General features: G+C 38.7%; 1 protein-coding gene across 1 annotated transcript in view; it reads left to right on the top strand.

Annotated features, from left to right (window-relative positions):
* The window catches only part of LOC134648362 (carboxy-terminal domain RNA polymerase II polypeptide A small phosphatase 1), a 36,935-nt gene extending 20,827 nt beyond the window's left edge, over nt 1-16,108 (top strand). Inside the window, exons 3-5 of the mRNA XM_063502883.1 lie at nt 12,190-12,371; nt 12,950-13,103; nt 15,922-16,108. Of these exons, the coding sequence (XP_063358953.1) occupies nt 12,190-12,371; nt 12,950-13,103; nt 15,922-16,080 (495 nt within the window). The 3' untranslated portion in view covers nt 16,081-16,108. The remainder of the gene's footprint in view (nt 1-12,189; nt 12,372-12,949; nt 13,104-15,921) is intronic.
* The last annotated feature ends 2,665 nt before the right edge of the window (nt 16,109-18,773 follow it).

Below are 18,773 nucleotides of genomic sequence, written 5' to 3'. Positions count from 1 at the left end.
GGTAGGCACGGTAACGGCGCTTAAGGAGAGGTGAAAATGATACTTTATTTTTAACCCTCGTGCTGAACTTCAGACATGTGTCCCGTTGAAGGTGATTTATATTTAGAAACGCATTGTTTTATTATCGGCCGTTTTAATGCAGCTACAATGTACCTTTTTCTTTATAATTTTTGAGTACCTAATATTTTTTTTACTCCGAAGCGGACATTGATTCTGACAAAGGAAAGTGATAATCCTAAGCGATTTTCATCATGATTAGGTACGAGTTGCGATTATCTAAGGATCATCGACAAAACGTATAAAAAACAAAGCTTAAAAAAAAAGACATTCCTCGCCTCAACATTTATTTGCGAAACTCTATACAATGTTTATTTTTATTTTAGTATTTTTGCCTTTATCTTCTTCTTCTCTTCAAAAAAGTCTTAAAGCCCGTACTACCTGATTATCTATCGTCTATTTATTATGTAAAGTCATGTCAGTGACGTCATGGTAATTGATTTGAAAGGCAAGCCCACGAGTTAACCTGTAGCTTTAGGTATGTTATATGCAACAGTCCGCTGCCACGGTTTTTTGCAAAGGGGTTGGTCAAACGGATTATTTTTATACATACTTTCTTTAAATTTACTTCTTTCTATATAAGGCACTGCCCAATAACACATCAGTCGTAAATTAGATTTTTCATAACATAAGACAGTTTGCCCCAAATGAGTACACCGTACGCCAATGGCGAATCAAAGTAACCATAATAAACAGTATCACGCACATCATATCGCAATGGCTGCACTGCACAGCTTGCCAATATGGGACTACTAATAAAAGGTACAAAAAAAGGAACCTCCCAGGGGAAACAAATATGCCTCGTAAATATGTTTTTATGGGCGGCCTCATGAAGTCTCCTTTTCATAATTCCTTCACCCGTCACTCTTATCGGTCTGCACATTATTTATATGGCCAGTCTTACTTAACCATATCCATATAGCGCCCATTGTGAAGGCGGGTTTGGTTTCGACTCGACATGCGGTACATGTCAAGGCCGCAACCTTGGAGTATGCTATGTTACAGGTAGGGTTTGCAATCCGGATCCGAAATGTATGAAATTATCCGGATCTGGATCCGGATCCGCGGATCTTCCCATACATTTCGGATCCGTCGAGCAAACCCTAGTTACAGGAATCAATGCTACGTCCCAATGTCGAGGTAAGTACGGCTTGTGTTAGGTACGGGTTGCTGGTGTTTCAATGATTAGTTATCTGTTTTTTACGCTTATTATGTATTCGGATCCTCATTTATGTATCTTGTCTCTATCATATTTTAGTTAATTTATTTTTATTACCTGGTCTATATGTACAAACCGGAAACTGTAGAAATTCACTATCTTAAGTATCTTACAACTATCAATTGACATACCTATGCTGCGGGCTCTAGTCCCTACATTAAGCAGGATTTGGTAAGTAGATCGAGTTAGCTAATCAAACCTGAATCTAATCTAGATGCTGATTACTAATACGCAAGATTAACCTACTAATTTGTCGTTGGTTTCATTTGAAATAAACTTAAAATTTTCTATTTCGCAAACGAAAGCTTAAGGTGAGAAATAGTTTTGTAAGAACTAAGCCGTGGACGAACAGTGACACAGACATATAGATGAACGAGGAAGACCATAGTTCTGTTAAACTATATAGATTGCTTGTTAACTATGAACCCCTAACAAGAATCAAGACAAGAATGTTAGCGAATTTAGCGATAATTAAAAGGTAATTATGCCTTCCGGGGCCCCAAGAAAACTTGATATTTTGGCATCTTATTGAGCTATTTCTTTACTGCTAGTTTTTATAATTTTAATACATATTTGTACCGAAACTATCATGGTAATCTATTTTAAATGTCCTTTTATCGAGTCGATCACTGTTCGTGACCAAGCTAATCCACGAGTCACATTAACTTTATGGCTAACTTACCGTCTAATATGAAATATGACCCACCAATGGCGCATAAATTATGAAAAACTGAAGTACTAATAAAACTACTTACTGCTAATCTGATTAAGCGAAAGTATTCGAACCAACAAAGAACAGTAACAAAAGCTTTGTCTGTAAAGTTTTGCTGAATGAAGTAGCTAACTAAATAAAACTCCTCTTACCTACTTTTAATTATTGTTACTTATAAACCAAGGACATTATAAAAGGTAAAAAGTCGATAATAATAATATGTATAATTAAACTACATACACAACAATTAAATATCTGGGGGCACGGTAGTGCCCCCGCCAAGACGAGCAAAGCGAAGCGCAAGGGCACTACCTACCTTTTCTCGAAGCGCTTCGTCGTTTTATTGAACCCTTTTAACTTGGGTTTGGATTATACCAGATAAACAAAACTCTCGGGATATGATGTCAATAGTGGACTTATTAAGCATAAAAAATTTCAATTGCATAGCTCTTATATTTAAGATTTTATTAATGTCTAAAAAACCCCGATTTCGTCACTGACTCACTCACTCACTGTTGATCATCAAAACCTCTAGGGTACTTCCTGAAGTCCTAGGAAGCTGAAATTTGGTATGTGAGATAGTATTAGTCCACAAACAACAAAATAATTCAAAAATTTTAAATTATTAGCCCCTAAGGGGGTGAAAAGGGGGGTGGAATTTTGTATGGGAAATCAATAGGTAACCGCGGAACCGATTTAGTTGAAATTTGGTATGTAGATAGTTATTGTTATGGAGAAGGATATAAAATAGTTTCAACCCCAAAATTACCCCGTAAGGGTGAAAAGGGGTGGAAAAAGGAGTTAGGGGAAAAATGGGGTTGAAGTTTGTATGGGGAATCAGTAAAAAGCAGATTGTATATAAAATATGCCCCCAGGTACGTATTTCAGGTTTATTAATAGTAAATCACCCGCAACCCTTTAAATCAGAAGATTGTCTTAAGCAACTTACAAAAATATGTGAAATCCCACCAAAAACATTTTCATGTAAAATGTTGCCAAGACGAAACCATAAGGCTCGCACTGACAAAAAGTTATCAGATCTCTTGTAGAGCCAAGCTTCTAACTCTACAGGCCCTACCTTCACAGACTCTACACCTTAGGGCCCGGTCACATGTCAGCGGTGCGGCGCCGCCGCCGCCGCGCGGCGCGGCACCGCAGAAATCTGCGGCGACGCCCGCCGCAACGCAAAATTTTGCGGTGCCGCGCTGCGGCGCCGCAAAGCGGTGCGCGGCGCCGCGCGCGGTGCCGCAAAGCGGTGAGTTTCGCCGCGCGCGGTGCCGCAAAGCGGTGAGTTTCGCCGCGCGCGGTGCCGCCAAGCGGCGTGCGGCGCCGCGTGCGATGCCACGCTGCATAGTAAAGAATAAAATTCGACTACCAGTTGTTTAATCAGACATGGATCCCTTCACACGTGTTCTGCTCTTGCTGTTGTTATAGCGATAGCGGTTCGCCAAAAAACGCTGCAAATGGTGTTAAAGGTATCAAAATCGGTACGATTGATCTTTAGGACATTTGAAACAATTTGACCCGAAGCACCAACAAATAAAAAAACGAGAGGAGTTATGACGTCATCTTTTTTTTGTATGAAATTTAAAAAAAAATTGTTTAGAAACCTATCGTGTGTAGTATTAAACGAAAGGGCTTTCTGAGCCGATTCCAAAAATATATCACATCATTACATTTGAGTCATTTTTTTAAATTATAATAAAAATATTTTTCAAAACATACCAAGTTTGGGTTTCTCCAGATACAATACCGTTAAAAAATTTTTTGTTAAATATACCTCAAATTATACCTAATATCCTCATATCTAATTCTAATAAAGCAATTTTGAAAATATTTACATTTAGTATATTTGTTTTAATTTTTTCTACTTCCGTACCTTTATTTGTCATTTAAAAGGTCATCATACACACACCTTTAAACCCCTATGTTATAGTTGTCAAGACAAGTCTTTAGTCTATTCCCCAAAAAAGTATTTGTGCATACAAGCAGTATCTTTTTGGTACTTTTACGATACTTCGTGTAATCACCACTTAAAAAATATTGTATTAAATACATTGTTGCCAACCTAATTTTAATTGATTGATGAGTACTAAGTGCATTGCTGCTAATTTACAAAATATTCATTAGGTTCTATAGTAGAAACAATAAAATTCCTTCAGAAGTCAGAAACGCGCATGTGACACCCGTAATATAGCAAGATCCATAGACTACGAACACCGCTTAGCGTTGCTTGTTAGTCTCCATAGGCTACTGTGGCCAAAATCGAGAAAAAAAAACTATCCAAAATTGTAATTTAACTAAGAGCAAGTACCAGGGCCTCATGAGTTACTAGAAGGTGTCGCTGACCATCCGGCCGTGGGGCGCGGGGCGCGGTGGCCGGGTCGCGTATCTTAGCTGTATACTTTTGGTTTGTTTACCTACATATATGTCCTATATGATTCCACTTGTTTAAAGTATTATTTTTGTTGAATGAAAAATATTTGTTAATTTTACAATTTTTTTTTCAAAGTAAGTAAGTGCTTGGTCGTAGAAAAAGTATTGTATGCAACGTTGTTTAACCGAGTCAAAAAATACTCGTGGCGTCTTTATTAACAATTTTCGGCTTCGCCTCAAATTGTTACTCACGCCACTCGCCTTTTTTGACTTCTCTTAAACAACGGTTGCATAAAATACTATTTCAATTTTACAAAGTGTAATAATACCCCTGCCGAATTATACTCATAATGTCATTCGGGTAAAATAAGAGTATTGAAACTTGGTTTACATGTTCCTTTGGTAATATCTAAGCTTTAAGTAAGAAAAAGTTCTCATGAGTGGGGGGTGGAGAACTCGGTGATAGGGGGGGTTTTTCAGTTAATTCTTACATTCCGATTCCGAGATATAAGCGACTTTCTGGAAAACCGTTATACTTATATTAATTTTATGCTTTCTATTTAAATATTTAATTAAGAGATTCATAGATCACACTTTTTAAAATTGAAAAATTAAAAAAAAAGTACTTCATGTAATTATTTTCAAAACTGCTTTCTTAGTGTTAGATACCTAATATCCTCATAGGATATTAGGTATAATTTGAGGTATATTTTACAAAAAAATATTGAACGGTATTGTATCTGGAGAAGCCCAAACTTGGTATGTTTTGAAAATTATTTTTATTATAATTAAAAAAAACCGGCCAAGTGCAAGTCGGACTCGCGTTCCAAGGGTTCCGTACATTACACAATTTTTAACAATATGTTTTTTTTAATGAAACGTCAGCAAAATGTCTTTAAAAAACCCGTAGGGGTCGGATCAAAAACTAAGTACTTAAGTCCGACTCACGCTTGACTGCATATTTCTAATAGGTTTTCCTGTCATTTATAGGTAAAGAACTATTTAGTGTATTTTTTTCAATATTTTAGACCCAGTACCTAGTTTCAGAGATAAAGGGGGGAGAGGGTCATTTTTTGCCTATTTTCTTGAATAACTGCTAAACTATTTATCTTAAAATGATCATTCCAAAGTTTAATTAATAATTAAATTAATAAACTTTATTTTGAAACACTTTTAGGTACAGAAATTTACAAACTTTTCTCAAAATGAGCTCTTTCATTTGATATGTAATACGATATCTTAGTTTGAATAACTTTATTTTTTAATTTGCTCTTTTACCCCCCAAAAGTGGCCTCCATATTTAAAATTCATTTGTGTACGTTACATGTCCGTCTTTGGATCACAAACTTACATATGTGTGCCAAATTTCAACTTATTGAAAAGTGAGTAAAATGTCTTTAAAAAACCCGTAGGGGTCGGATCAAAAACTAGTACTTAAGTCCGACTCACGCTGGACTGCACATTTCTAATAGGTTTTTCTGTCATCTATAGGTTAAGAACTATTTAGTGTATTTTTTTCATTATTTTAGACCTAGTAGTTTCAGAGATAAAGGGGGGGAATGGTAATTTTTTGCCTATTTTCCGGAATAACTGCTAAACTATTTATCTTAAAATTATAAAAAAAATATATTTGAGATTCTCAAAATGAGCTCTTTCATTTGATATGTAACACGATATATTTTGAAAAACTTTATTTTTAAATTTTTCTTTTACCCCCCAAAGGTGGCCTTCATATTTAAAATTCATTTATTTACGTTACATGTTCGTCTTTAGGTCACAAACTTACATATGTGTGCCAAATTTCAACTTTATTGGTCCAGTAGTTTCGGAGAAAATAGGCTGTGACAGACGGACGGACGGACAGACAGACCCACGAGTGATCCTATAAGGGTTCCGTTTTTTCCTTTTGAGGTACGGAACCCTAAAAAAAATGACTAAAATGTAATGATATGATATTTTTGGAATCGGCTCAGAAAGCCCTTTCGTTTAATACCACACACGATAGGTTTCAAAACAGCTTTTTTAAATTCCATACAAAAAAAGCTAACTCATCTCGTTTTTAGGGTTCCGTAGCCAAATGGCAAAAAACTGAACCCTTATAGATTCGTCATGTCTGTCTGTCTGTCTGTCCGTCTGTCCGCCGTATGTCACAGTCACTTTTCTCCGAAACTATAAGAACTATACTGTTGAAACTTGGTAAGTAGATGTATTCTGTAAACCGCATTAAGATTTTCACACAAAAATAGAAAAAAAACAATAAATTTTTGGGGTTCCCCATACTTAGAACTGAAACTCAAAAATTTTTTTTTCATCAGACCCATACGTGTGGGGTATCTATGGATAGGTCTTTAAAAATGATATTGAGGTTTCTAATATCATTTTTTTCTAAACTGAATAGTTTGCGCGAGAGACACTTCCAAAGTGGTAAAATGTGTGTCCCCTGTAACTTCTAAAATAACAGAATGATAAAACTAAAAAAAATATATGATGTACATTACCATGTAAACTTCCACCGAAAATTGGTTTGAACGAGATCTAGTAAGTAGTTTTTTTTTAATACGTCATAAATCGCCTAAATACGGAACCCTTCATGGGCGAGTCCGACTCGCACTTGGCCGCTTTTTTTTTAATGGTACTTCGGGTCAAATTGTTTCAAATATCCTAAAGATCAATCGTACCGATTTTCATACCTTTAACATCATTTGCAGCATTTTACTGAATTTCTCGGTGTACTGCCAGCGCTATTAAGAAGGCGCAGAAATAAAAAAACAATTGAAAAGAAAATTTTGGGTGAACCCATATCTTCGTATAATGAATGAAGATGCAAATCATTTCAAAAGAAAATACCGGCGCGGCACCGCAGAAATCTGCGGCGCCGCACGCCGCTCGGCGGCACCGCGCGCGGCGAAACTCACCGCTTTGCGGCACCGCGCGCGGCGCCGCGCACCGCTTTGCGGCGTCGCAGCGCGGCACCGCAAAATTTTGCGTTGCGGCGGGCGTCGCCGCAGAGCGGTTTGCGGCGCCGCAGATTTCTGCGGTGCCGCGCCGCGCGGCGGCGGCGGCGCCGCACCGCTGACATGTGGCCGGGCCCTTAGTCAAAATATGTGGCTTGGCCGTTTCATTATTACAAGAACTATATTATAATAAAAAATAATGAATTGTGAATACATTTTTCACCTAACGCCCATGTGACGAAACGGTCAAGCCACATATTTGGACTAAGGTGTAGAGTCTGTGAAGGTAGGGCCTGTAGAGTTAGAAGCTTGGCTCTACAAGAGATCTGATAACTTTTTGTCAGTGCGAGCCTTATGGTTTCGTCTTGGCAACATTTTACATGAAAATGTTTTTGGTGGGATCGATATTTCTACACGAGTATTATACGCAGTGTTGTTAGTGACGGCAATTAGGTACAGTCGCCATCAGATATATCGGAGCGGCCAAGGTGTTCACAATATCTGAACAAGCACTCTAACGCCTTGACTTGATGACGACTGTACATAGAACTAGAGTTAATTATGGATTCTTACTTCCTTTCTATTTTGAAACAATTGAGTATCTACACTAATCTGAAAGGTTGCAAATACTAAACCAAATGCTGTTTTTCAATCTGGCATTGTATGCTTCAGATTCAGATTAGAATTTAAATTAAACATTGACGACAGTTTAAAAAAAACTTGCAAACGGTTCGATTTTCTGCAAACTAAATATGTCTTTAGGGCTAAAGTTATTTAAAGTGAGAAATGCTGTCGTAACACCGTTTACAGTGATTTATATTTCTAAAAGGTCAATTTGTGCACGTTCTGTACCCACGCCATAAAATTATGGCTAAAATTAGCGTACAAATTTATGGTACTAAACTAAAATTAGCGTACTACTAATAAAACACATTTGAATCTGATAAAAAAACTACCGTGTGTAAGTTAGTCACGCCCTCACGCCTTTCATACAAATGAGGCATTCTAAATATAGCAAGTATTTATATTTTGCAAAGGTCAATCTGCTTAGGCCTTGTTGTGAACTTTATGACCCACTGAGACCGTAAACCGTGTGATGTTGTATAATGAAGCCATTTCTATAGTTTACTGCCGAGATATTAACATTGCTGGCACTTTGAATGCCTCATATATATGCTTGGCCCGTGGCAGTGGCGTATTTACCCTAGGGCCATCCGGGCCATGGTCTACGCCGCCCATGGCGGATTGCATTTTGTTTTTCTTCCTTGACTTCTGGGGCGCCGAAACGTATTGGCCCGGGGCGGCAAATTTCAAAATACGCCCCTGGCCCGTGGACGATATGGGAACGGACGTTTTAAGAGACTATTGGACGAAGTGTAAGGGACAATTAAAGAGCCTATGGATTTTGACTGTTTGAGAAGTTTTCTACTTAGTTCCGTATCGATAGCTATGTGATAGTCTTGTATTTTACAAACTTTTATTTAGTTTCACCTGTCCCGTTGTCTGTCTGTCTGTCGGTCTGTAATCAAATTTTGCAAGTTAAATTTGATCCACTTCCCGGTTTCCGATTGAGCTGAAATTTTGCATACACATGTAAGTCGGGTGACAATGCAATATATGGTACCATCGAGCTGATCTGATGATGGAGACAGGAGGTGGCCATAGGAACTCTGTGATGAAACAACGCAACCTAATTGTGTTAGGGGTTTTTAGAATTGTCTCGATGAGTATTAGTTGTCTGTCGTAAGAAAAGTACAGTCAGCGATAAAATTTTGTGCCAAAAACTTATTACTGGAAAGTTTTAAAACTGCTCTAACCACACGACATGATTTAGAAATTGTCGTTCCACACAAGACACTAAAAATCTCAAAATTAAAAGCTGAAAGAAAATGGTCCTAGCCCTAGCTAAGTTTTTATGAAATATATGACTTACTAATAAGAAAGTAAGTAAATATCTCGGTAACGAAAACTACCACTAAAAACTCGCCGAAGATATTTTACGTAAAACTACATGTTAAAATATCTTTATACATTAAAATAAGCAAAGGTCAACTACTCTAGGCAAAGGGAAGTCCTCACTCCACAATCAAAAAAATGTAATAATTGTAAATAATAATTGGAAATAATTGTAATTTATTAAAGCGATATTGTCATGGCTGTACAATCAAAATGCTGAATGGGAAATGAAATGGAACCTAATGGCTGTGATAATTTGAATGCTTTCTCATTACCTACATTTTTTTTTTCTACATACTTTTCAAGTTCAAATTTTTTTTGGTTAATGTTGTAATCTTACCAAAATGGCAAAAAACGGGAGGTGGGAAACTCGGTTTCTCTATATTGTCTAGCATAGGAGTTTTTTTGATATGAGATAGGTTAGTTTCTTATTTGTATTAATTTAAATTTATAATGTTTGGTAACTTTCAGATTGTAGGTACATAATAGAGGTATTATACTCTGCATTTGTGTACATAATGTAACATTTAGTAGGCACTTAGTTTACAATTTGCATGAAAATGTGAAAGTATTCACATTTTATTATGGCCGCATTTGATATTTAAATATCACATTTTACGGTAACCTCGGGTCAAGGTGGCAATTTAGATTCCTAGAATAATAAAAAAACTGACGAGTTTTCGTCAAATTAAATACATCAAATGCCGAGCATCTGATGTATTTAATTCTTAATCAGACTCAGCTTTAAAACCAACCAGACACGCAGGAGCATTTTATTTCAAAGAATTTCTAATGAACATACAGGGAATTCTAATGAATTTAGATTTCATTCTTTATATTTTATCCCAATTATTGATTGAATAACATTTGAAATTGAATAAAACTAAAGGTGGTCGCAAACGCTATTCGATTTTTATTTCTTATTCTCGTAAGACCCCGCGTACTTGTACAAGTACAAATTAAATTCGAGTTTTAAACTCTTATAGAAATAAAACATAGTTCCAAATTCAGAAACACATAAATTTCCCTGGGTCTTAGTGTAAGGCCTGAGTGGACGCTCGGAGCGGAACGTTCGGCGGGGCGTGCAGCGTGGCGTCGGGCTCACAAGTGATTTGAGCAGCATGCACTGAGGCCGCTCCTATACGTTTGCATTTGTTTGAGATACACGCTGCACGCCCCGTCCCGCTGCACGCCCAACATGAGCGTCCACTCAGGCCTTACACTTACGAGGAAGAAATACAAATAACGGAAACGAGTAATTTTTTGTATAAGACTGTACACTTGCTTAGTAAATCAAAGACGTCAGTCCTCCTATCACCATTCACCATCAAACAAAGATGTTAAGATGCCAGGCGTATCCCATGAGTAATCCAGGGAATTCCTTATTTGTTATCGTGACGTCACAACCCTTTGTCTACGCGCGCGAGCCCGGTAAATGTTTATACAACCGAGTCAATATTAGGGCAAATCGAACGTTACCCACACAAATAATGAGCTTATTATGTACATATTACTTTGATGTTTGAGAATCGGTGCTTAATTATGATTGGGAAGGGAAATCATTGTTGTTCAAATAGGTAGAGTCCGTCCCACTCTTAAGTTTTCATGACGTGTACTATGTCGGCTCCTATGAGATATGTATGCATTGTCAATGCCAAGTCAGTGCAAACATAGCGTGGTCGGACTCTAGGTACAGTCACGCTCCGTGATTGTTACGCCATTTAGGGTTTTAGCTAAATTGGAAATTCCATAACGCAAATATGAAATAACCAATTAAGCTAGGACCCTAAATGGCGTAACACGTTTTAGGCAACTGTCGTGAGTCTTTCCAGATTTTCTTAATATTAAAATTATTGTCTACGGGAAACTACTACTTATCATAATGCTTAGTACTTACTTAGTATTTTTTTCGATAAAAGGCAAGTTAACCGTTGAATGAGTCATCCTAGCTAGAGACTCACGGATGACTCATAGTGGCTCATAAGTTTACTAACAACATTTCTAGATTGCTCCCGTTAGATTGATTAAATTTTATGAACCATGTGACAAGCGGTTTTGTCATCGGGATCTCCCATTCAATTGCAGGATGTGTGTCACTCCCACATTCACAATCGACCTTGCATTGAATATGTGGGGTTTAATCTAATTAATCTTCAACCGGTCTGGTCTGATTGATCCTACGATTACTAGGACAGTTAGATCGTCTTTTCGAAAAGTTTCATTCATAGTGATGGAATGTAGTTGATGCGAGTGGGTCATTATAGTATCTTATCGCAAGTACAAACTTGACACAATTAACCTATCGCTCCATTGTTAGATTGTTACACAAAAGACTATGCTATGTAATGAAGTTATGAGTCACGATCATCATCTTATCCTGGTCGATTTCCGCTATGGCGGCAGAAGTTGGCTATATTGAGAAAGTCGTTTCTCTCTCTTTCTCTCTCTCTCTCTCTCATGGCATTTTTATAGCACTTCACCTCCTGTTCCCATGCCTACATCCTACATGACCAGGGCCGGATTTCCGCCTAGGCCCACAAGGCCCGGGACTTGGGGTCTAGGCAACTTAGCAATGGTTTCGAGGTTTCCCCTCCTTGGTGGCCAATTCTAAGTGTCTAGGGGTGCCTAGGTCTCTTAAACCGGGCCTGTACATGACATCCAGCTGTGTGCTAAACCATGCGTGGCTCACTCCGCGATTTCGTCGCGTCGCTACAAGTACATTCGGCCCACACCAATTTTTGTGGCTAGCCATAGTGGTTGCCGCGCTCCGCTACGGAGCGGGCGCCTGGTCACGCTTGCGCCACCTAGCGGTCATATCTGTCGTAATAGACGCGTTTTGCTAGAGTGAATCTTCTGTACCTAGTACTATACCTTATTCTGTGGATAAACCAAAAATTGTTTTTCGTTTGTTCCAGCCAATAAACAACGCGGACTTCGTCGTACCGGTCGAAATTGACGGGTCCGTGCACCAAGTGTACGTCCTCAAGCGACCGCACGTCGACGAGTTCCTGCGGCGGTGCGGCGAGCTGTACGAGTGCGTGCTGTTCACCGCCTCGCTCGCCAAGTACGCGGACCCCGTGGCCGATCTACTCGACAGGTTAGTTACACGCAGATACCCGTCCGGTATCCCCTTCGAGGGGTTTGGTAGGGGAGTAACGTAAGGCTTTGTTTACCAAAGCCGAGTTCCTGCGTCGGTGCGGCGAGCTGTACGAGTGCGTGCTGTTCACCGCCTCGCTCGCCAAGTACGCGGACTCTGTGGCCGATCTTCTCGACAGGTTAATAGTTACACGCGGAGACCGGTCCGGTATCCCCTTCGAGGGTTTTGGAAGGGGTATTTCGTAAGGCTTTGCTTAACAAAATCGAGTTCCTGCGGCGGTGCGGCGAGCTGTACGAGTGCGTGCTGTTCACCGCCTCGCTCGCCAAGTACGCGGACCCCGTGGGCCGTGGCCAATCTACTCGACAGGTCAGTTTTCGCAGAAACCGGTCCGGTATCCCCTTCGAGGGGTTTGGTAGGGGAGTTTCGTAAAAGGCTTTGCTTACCAAAGCCGTTGCTAAGACCTTTCCATTTGGCTTTTTAAGCGCTTCTTAATACGAATTGTCGCTTGTATATACATACAATCCCCACAAGGTTAGCCTTGTGCTATACAAGTTACACGTTTATCTTCCATGTTCCAGATGGGGCGTGTTCCGAGCGCGCTTGTTCCGGGATAGCTGCGTGTTCCACCGCGGCAACTATGTGAAGGACCTGAACAGCCTGGGCCGAGATCTGCGGCGCGTCGTTATAGTCGACAACTCGCCCGCCTCCTACATATTTCACCCGGACAACGCGGTGAGTGAACCCTATAATATCTTATTATAGTGGAACATCCTGTAATTGTACCTACCACGGTTAGTCTTTTTTAAAACGCTTTTATTAGGTCGACCTGTATGTAACTAACATGTAATGGAATCTTGCAACTTAAATTTGATCCACTTCCCGGTTTCCGATTGAGCTCAAATTTTGCATACACATGTAAGTCGGGTGACAATGCAATATTATGGTACCATCGAGCTGATCTGATGATGGAGACAGGAGGTGGCCATAGGAACTCTGTGATGAAACAACGCAACCTACTTGTGTTAGGGATTTTTAGAATTGTCTCGATGAGTATTAGTTGTCTAGCGTAAGAAAAGTACAGTCAGCGATAAAAGCATCTACCAAAAATCAAATTTTTGCCAAAAACTTATTCCCCCATCTGGCCCGTCTATATGAATCGGAGGAAGCTGAATAACGGTACTCTGATTTGAGCAAATGTTTTGGTTCACTTAGCTGACTTTTCGCACAGTTAGTTACATTAAATAATATTGAATACATTAAATGAATTATGTATTCCTATCAGCAGCACTACGATTTGATGTTCGCTTTAGCATGCACCGCAAAAAAATTAAAATAGTTATTTTCGATACAAGTGCGAAAAAGAGGAAATTCGAAACGAGTGGCGATAAATTAAAACACGACCGAAGGGAGTGTTTTAAATCGACACGAGTTGCGAATTACTTATTCGCACGTGTATCGAACAACGTTTTACAGTACATATGGCACTTTAAAGTTTCGACATACGCACGAAAAGTGCTATTTTACGCACTAGTGCGGAAAAGTAGCCCCATATGTACTGTAAAAGGCACTAGTGCGTAAAATAGCACTTTTCGTGCGATGTCGAAACAAAGTGCCATATGTACTGTAAAACGTTGTTCGATACACGTGCGAATAGGTAATTCGCAACTCGTGTCGATTTAAAACACTCCCTTCGGTCGTGTTTTAATTGATCGCCACTCGTTTCGAATTTCCTCTTTTCCGCACTTGTATCGTATATAACTATTTCACAAATATTGCCTTTACACGTTTTGGGGTAAATCACTAAGCAACCACGTCAACAAAGTCTGTTCTTGCCCTTGAACTGCACATTTTATTACCACAATAACACTAGAACCCACACGAAACCCTATAAAGTACGTACAGTCGCCATCAGATATATCGGAGCGGCCAAGGTGTTCACAATATCTGAACACGCACTCTAACGCCTTGACAATAGAGGCGTGTTCAGATATTTGTGAGCGCCTTGACCGCTCCGATATATCTTATGGCGACTGTACCATCTACAATGTTAATTGTCTATTCGTAAACCTTATTGCAAAAGCATAAGGTCCACCATCGAGCAATTAAAAGGTATTATCTTAGTGCTTCGACGTGGGTGATCTAGAATCTAGACAGACCGCAAACGTAATCTTGTACGTCACGGTCAGAACAAATCTTAGATAACGCTGATATTATGTGCCACAATGAATCGTGTGACAAAGAAATTGTCCGTATGGCGATAAGTGACAATTGTTATGATGATTAAATGTTGAATATCGATGTTTGAAGATAATACGAATATATCTAAGTAGTGTAAAAGTGAATACGTATATCTAAGTGTGTCGGGTTGACCAATATCAATATACACGCAATACTCGTATTTACAGTAGGATAAACCCATAGATGGTAGGATCCTAATATATGTGCTATTACGCGTGCGTCCGTGAGGGACAAAACATACGCAATGCGACACTATAATTGATTGGTCGAATTTATTTGTTGCCCACCATAAACCATACTAAATTTACGGTGGGGAATAAAAAAAAGTGAGACTGTGACAAGGACACTCAATAATCGCTTTCGCTACTACTCCTACTGAAAGATTCGTATGTTCCCGTTTGGTCATTTCCCTCCACCCCTCATGCCTGATCGAGTTTTTTTTTTTTAACGAGATATTTTACTGTTTGGCCGCTCCTGGGTCCAGTTATAGCTTATACTGTGCGCTGCCAAGAAGAAAGGAGTGAGAAAGAGATAGTGGTAGAGTATAGATTATAGAATTGAGAATAGAAGAGAGTAGTATACAATTTCTAGTACAAAACTAGATCGAGTTATACTAGATTCAAGGATACGAGTAAACCTAACGTATAGCATCAAGAGCGGAGGTAGCCAAGTTCAACACTCGTATGTGATACAACCGGAGGTCGTTAGTTCAAATCCTGTCTCGCACCAAGCTCTTGTTTTTTTTTTGATCATTCAATCTTATAAATAATATGCTACCGAGCTTGCCTTGACCAACGAGAGATAAACCAGGCGCCATCGCCATCAACACAGTTGACACGGAGTGATTTGGTAAAAAACTTGTGTTTGTGGGAACATTCTCATGTTCTAATCGCATCCATTGTCTATCGATGCGCTAATACGCATTTACTATTTAGCTAGACAATTTACTGGTTCCGGAATATATTATAGGTTGAATACAGTTGACATTGACATTGTTAAGTTAATCAAGTTTTGGTTACAGACAATATTTTTACCTACTGGTCGATTTTTTTTTATTTGGTTCCTATCAATTAAGTGAAAATAAAAATACTGCGATTAGTGCTAGTTACTCTCCCACCATAAAAAATGCCAAAGTACATATGGATCGAACAAAACACAAGAAATGCGACTCTCTTCCAATTGAAAATGGTTTAAATTCGATTGAAGTAATTAGTACTACGGGTAGAACCATGGGCATCACGAGGTTAGAACTCCCAATAATGATATTTTTAACAATCGCATCTTAAGTTATAACGCGTCATTTGTTTTCCAGGTACCCGTCGCGTCGTGGTTCGACGACATGACGGACTCGGAACTGTTGGACTTGATACCGTTTTTCGAGAAACTGAGCAAGGTGGACAGTGTATACACAGTGTTGCGTAATTCCAACCACCCGTACAATCCCACGCAGAACAACTCGCCGAGTACATAGCCGGGCCCGTCGGCGCGCCGCGCCCGCAAGGAGCGGCGGCGCGAGCGGGACGCTCGAGTCATGCGCGAGTGGCGCGCTCGAGCTCGCGACACCGCAAGTCTCGAGCTCGCGAGTCTCGAGCTCGCGAGTCTCGAGCTCGCGGCCCCCGCCCCGCCCGCGCCGTACACCCTCCTCGAAACACTCATTAAGAAAGGAGCGAATTTCGTCTTAAGTGCCAATTTTGCCTTCTGGGTAGTAAGGACGTTGTTTGTACCTATTTTACAGTTTAGGTATTTCTTAGTGCGTAAGTGGTCAGTATGATGGATTTGTGATGTTTCTAATATATGTATTTTTCACCGGTTTATTTGGAGCTTGCGGTATTATGTGCGTGTTCTTATGTGATCCGACTGTGTTTCGGAGTTTGAGTAACTTATAAAAATTATGTCTTAAAGTACGCATTCGGGTACCCATACTAACGATAAATGAAGTTGCAATTTATTTTCCAATGACAACCTTTTTATATCGTGCTTGGGATCAAATATAAATAAGTTAGATATTTTTACCTAAAACGTCTTAGCGGGCGCGATCATTCATTAAACAATATTTCAATTATACTATAGATTGCATCTTTGACTCAAATCAAATCTGAATCGATGGACTTTTACATAATCGCTTATCTCAAAATTGATGTGTTCCCGTACTGGACAATTGTAAATATTAAAGTTTTTATATACTACAGCTGATAGCTTCAATCATATAAGTATATCGGAATCATGGTAGTGTACATATAGTTAAATAAATTAATATAAGCCAGGCAGAAATGCACTTGAGGTGAATTTAATCGCACTATCCGAGGTTGATGTTGCAGTCAAAAATGAAATAAAACAATATAAATGAATTATTTTAAATAATTATTTTAGTTATCGATTATAAAATTGACTCTTCCAATAATATTATAATTTTAAATTATTTTATCGCTTAATTTTACTACATACTTAAAATGTTAATATTAACCCAATTGAAGCACTTAAATAGTGCTCACAGCCTGCGTAAGGTTTGTGCACATTAGACGTAATTTTGTAACGTATTGTTACTATAGGTGTAAATTTATTGTGTACATACCTTGGTGTTTACCGTTAAGGCACTACGGACTTATCTTTAACGGTCCTCGCAAGTCCGCGCGTACTTGTACAAGTACAAATTCAATTCGATTTTTGAACTTTATAAAAATAAACGGAAGTTAGAAACTCTAGCGTAAAAATTGGCTTAGGTCTTACGAGAAGCCAAATGAACCTTCGGACGCCTGTTAGAATCCAGCTAGATAAGATAATTAAATTTCAATCATATGCAAAACTCGATAGCCATCCACAAGCAAATCTAAGTTTAAACGAAATAACACTCTCTGATTACTTGTAATAAGGTCTCAAATGCCTTGGAGATACGTAGCTGAAGATAAATTCGTGGTGTCCCACAGTTCCCAATTCATTGACGACAATATACGTCATTCGAGTGTCATACAAATCATTTAAATGTAATTTATTGAATATTTTTATATTGAACACGGGTGGTCAGTTCAATTTGGCATCTTAATGTATTAACTCTGCTCTCATGTAAGTCTTTAGCTGCTTCTAAATTCGACTTTTGTCTTAATTAATAAAATCCATTTCGAAAGAAAGAAAATCCGAAGTAAATCATGTTTTGGTATACTGCAATAATATTTTCTTATGCAAGAATGCTTGGAATAGCTTTTAAATAAGTTTTTTTTTCTTTAAATTGCAAGGAAAACTATGGACGATTTTGTATCACGCGATAGTCATTATCCATCTCTATTTTTAATACGGCATCAGAAGGACGGTTTCTGGAATGCGACAAGCCAAAATGACCCGATGTCCTTCGGAAAGGACAAATTCTCGCGTGTTATATTGATACATTATTAACTTCAAACAATGATTCAACATCTTGTATAGCATCAAACGTCATACGTATATAATTTTGAATGTAAAACACTAAAAGTGATATTCACGTTCTATGAGAGCAGAACACTGCATGTATTTTTATGTCATCTCAGTATTAACCTAGTGTAATAACCGATGCCATAAAACAATGAATGGTAGATATACGCATACTTATGTCGTCATAATTGTAAAATACTACCTGATAATCTCTCAATCGCGTGTCACTAGAAAATGTGATCATTTTATGTACTCTGCAATAGTTGCTTTCGCAATATAGTTGACTTTAATACGAGTTTGAGGTCAACAGTTTTATAAATTTTGCCTATCTAATTTAAAAATAACTTTGATAGTGGAATAGGATTATTTGCAACAAGAAATCTTGCGTATTGGGCAAAGAGATACTTTTTGGAGCGTTTATTCGTACCCAAGAGATACCCCTCTTTGACACAACTTTGATAGTATAGTATGACACATACAGGCTAGTGTGCAAACGAGTATTAAAATTTTAAATTGTTTAGACGACAACGGTTTCACTCACTTGAACTTTTAGTCGCTATTGACGACATGTTTCGGGCCCGGCGGGGGTCCTTCCTCAAGCTCGAGTGCTCGCGGCGGAACATGTCGCCGATAGCGACTAAAAATTCAAGCGAATATAAATAGTTATCGTTTAATTTCTTGTTGTAAATGTATTGATCGCGGCATAACTAAAGTAACATAGTGTAGACATTTGACATTAATCGATCAGTACCACTACCACCA

This window comes from Cydia amplana, chromosome 5 (assembly GCF_948474715.1).
Source record: "Cydia amplana chromosome 5, ilCydAmpl1.1, whole genome shotgun sequence".
Classification (NCBI taxonomy): domain Eukaryota; kingdom Metazoa; phylum Arthropoda; class Insecta; order Lepidoptera; family Tortricidae; genus Cydia; species Cydia amplana.
The sequence above is the reverse complement of the archived record's forward strand: the minus strand, read 5'-3'. Positions and strand labels throughout refer to the sequence as shown.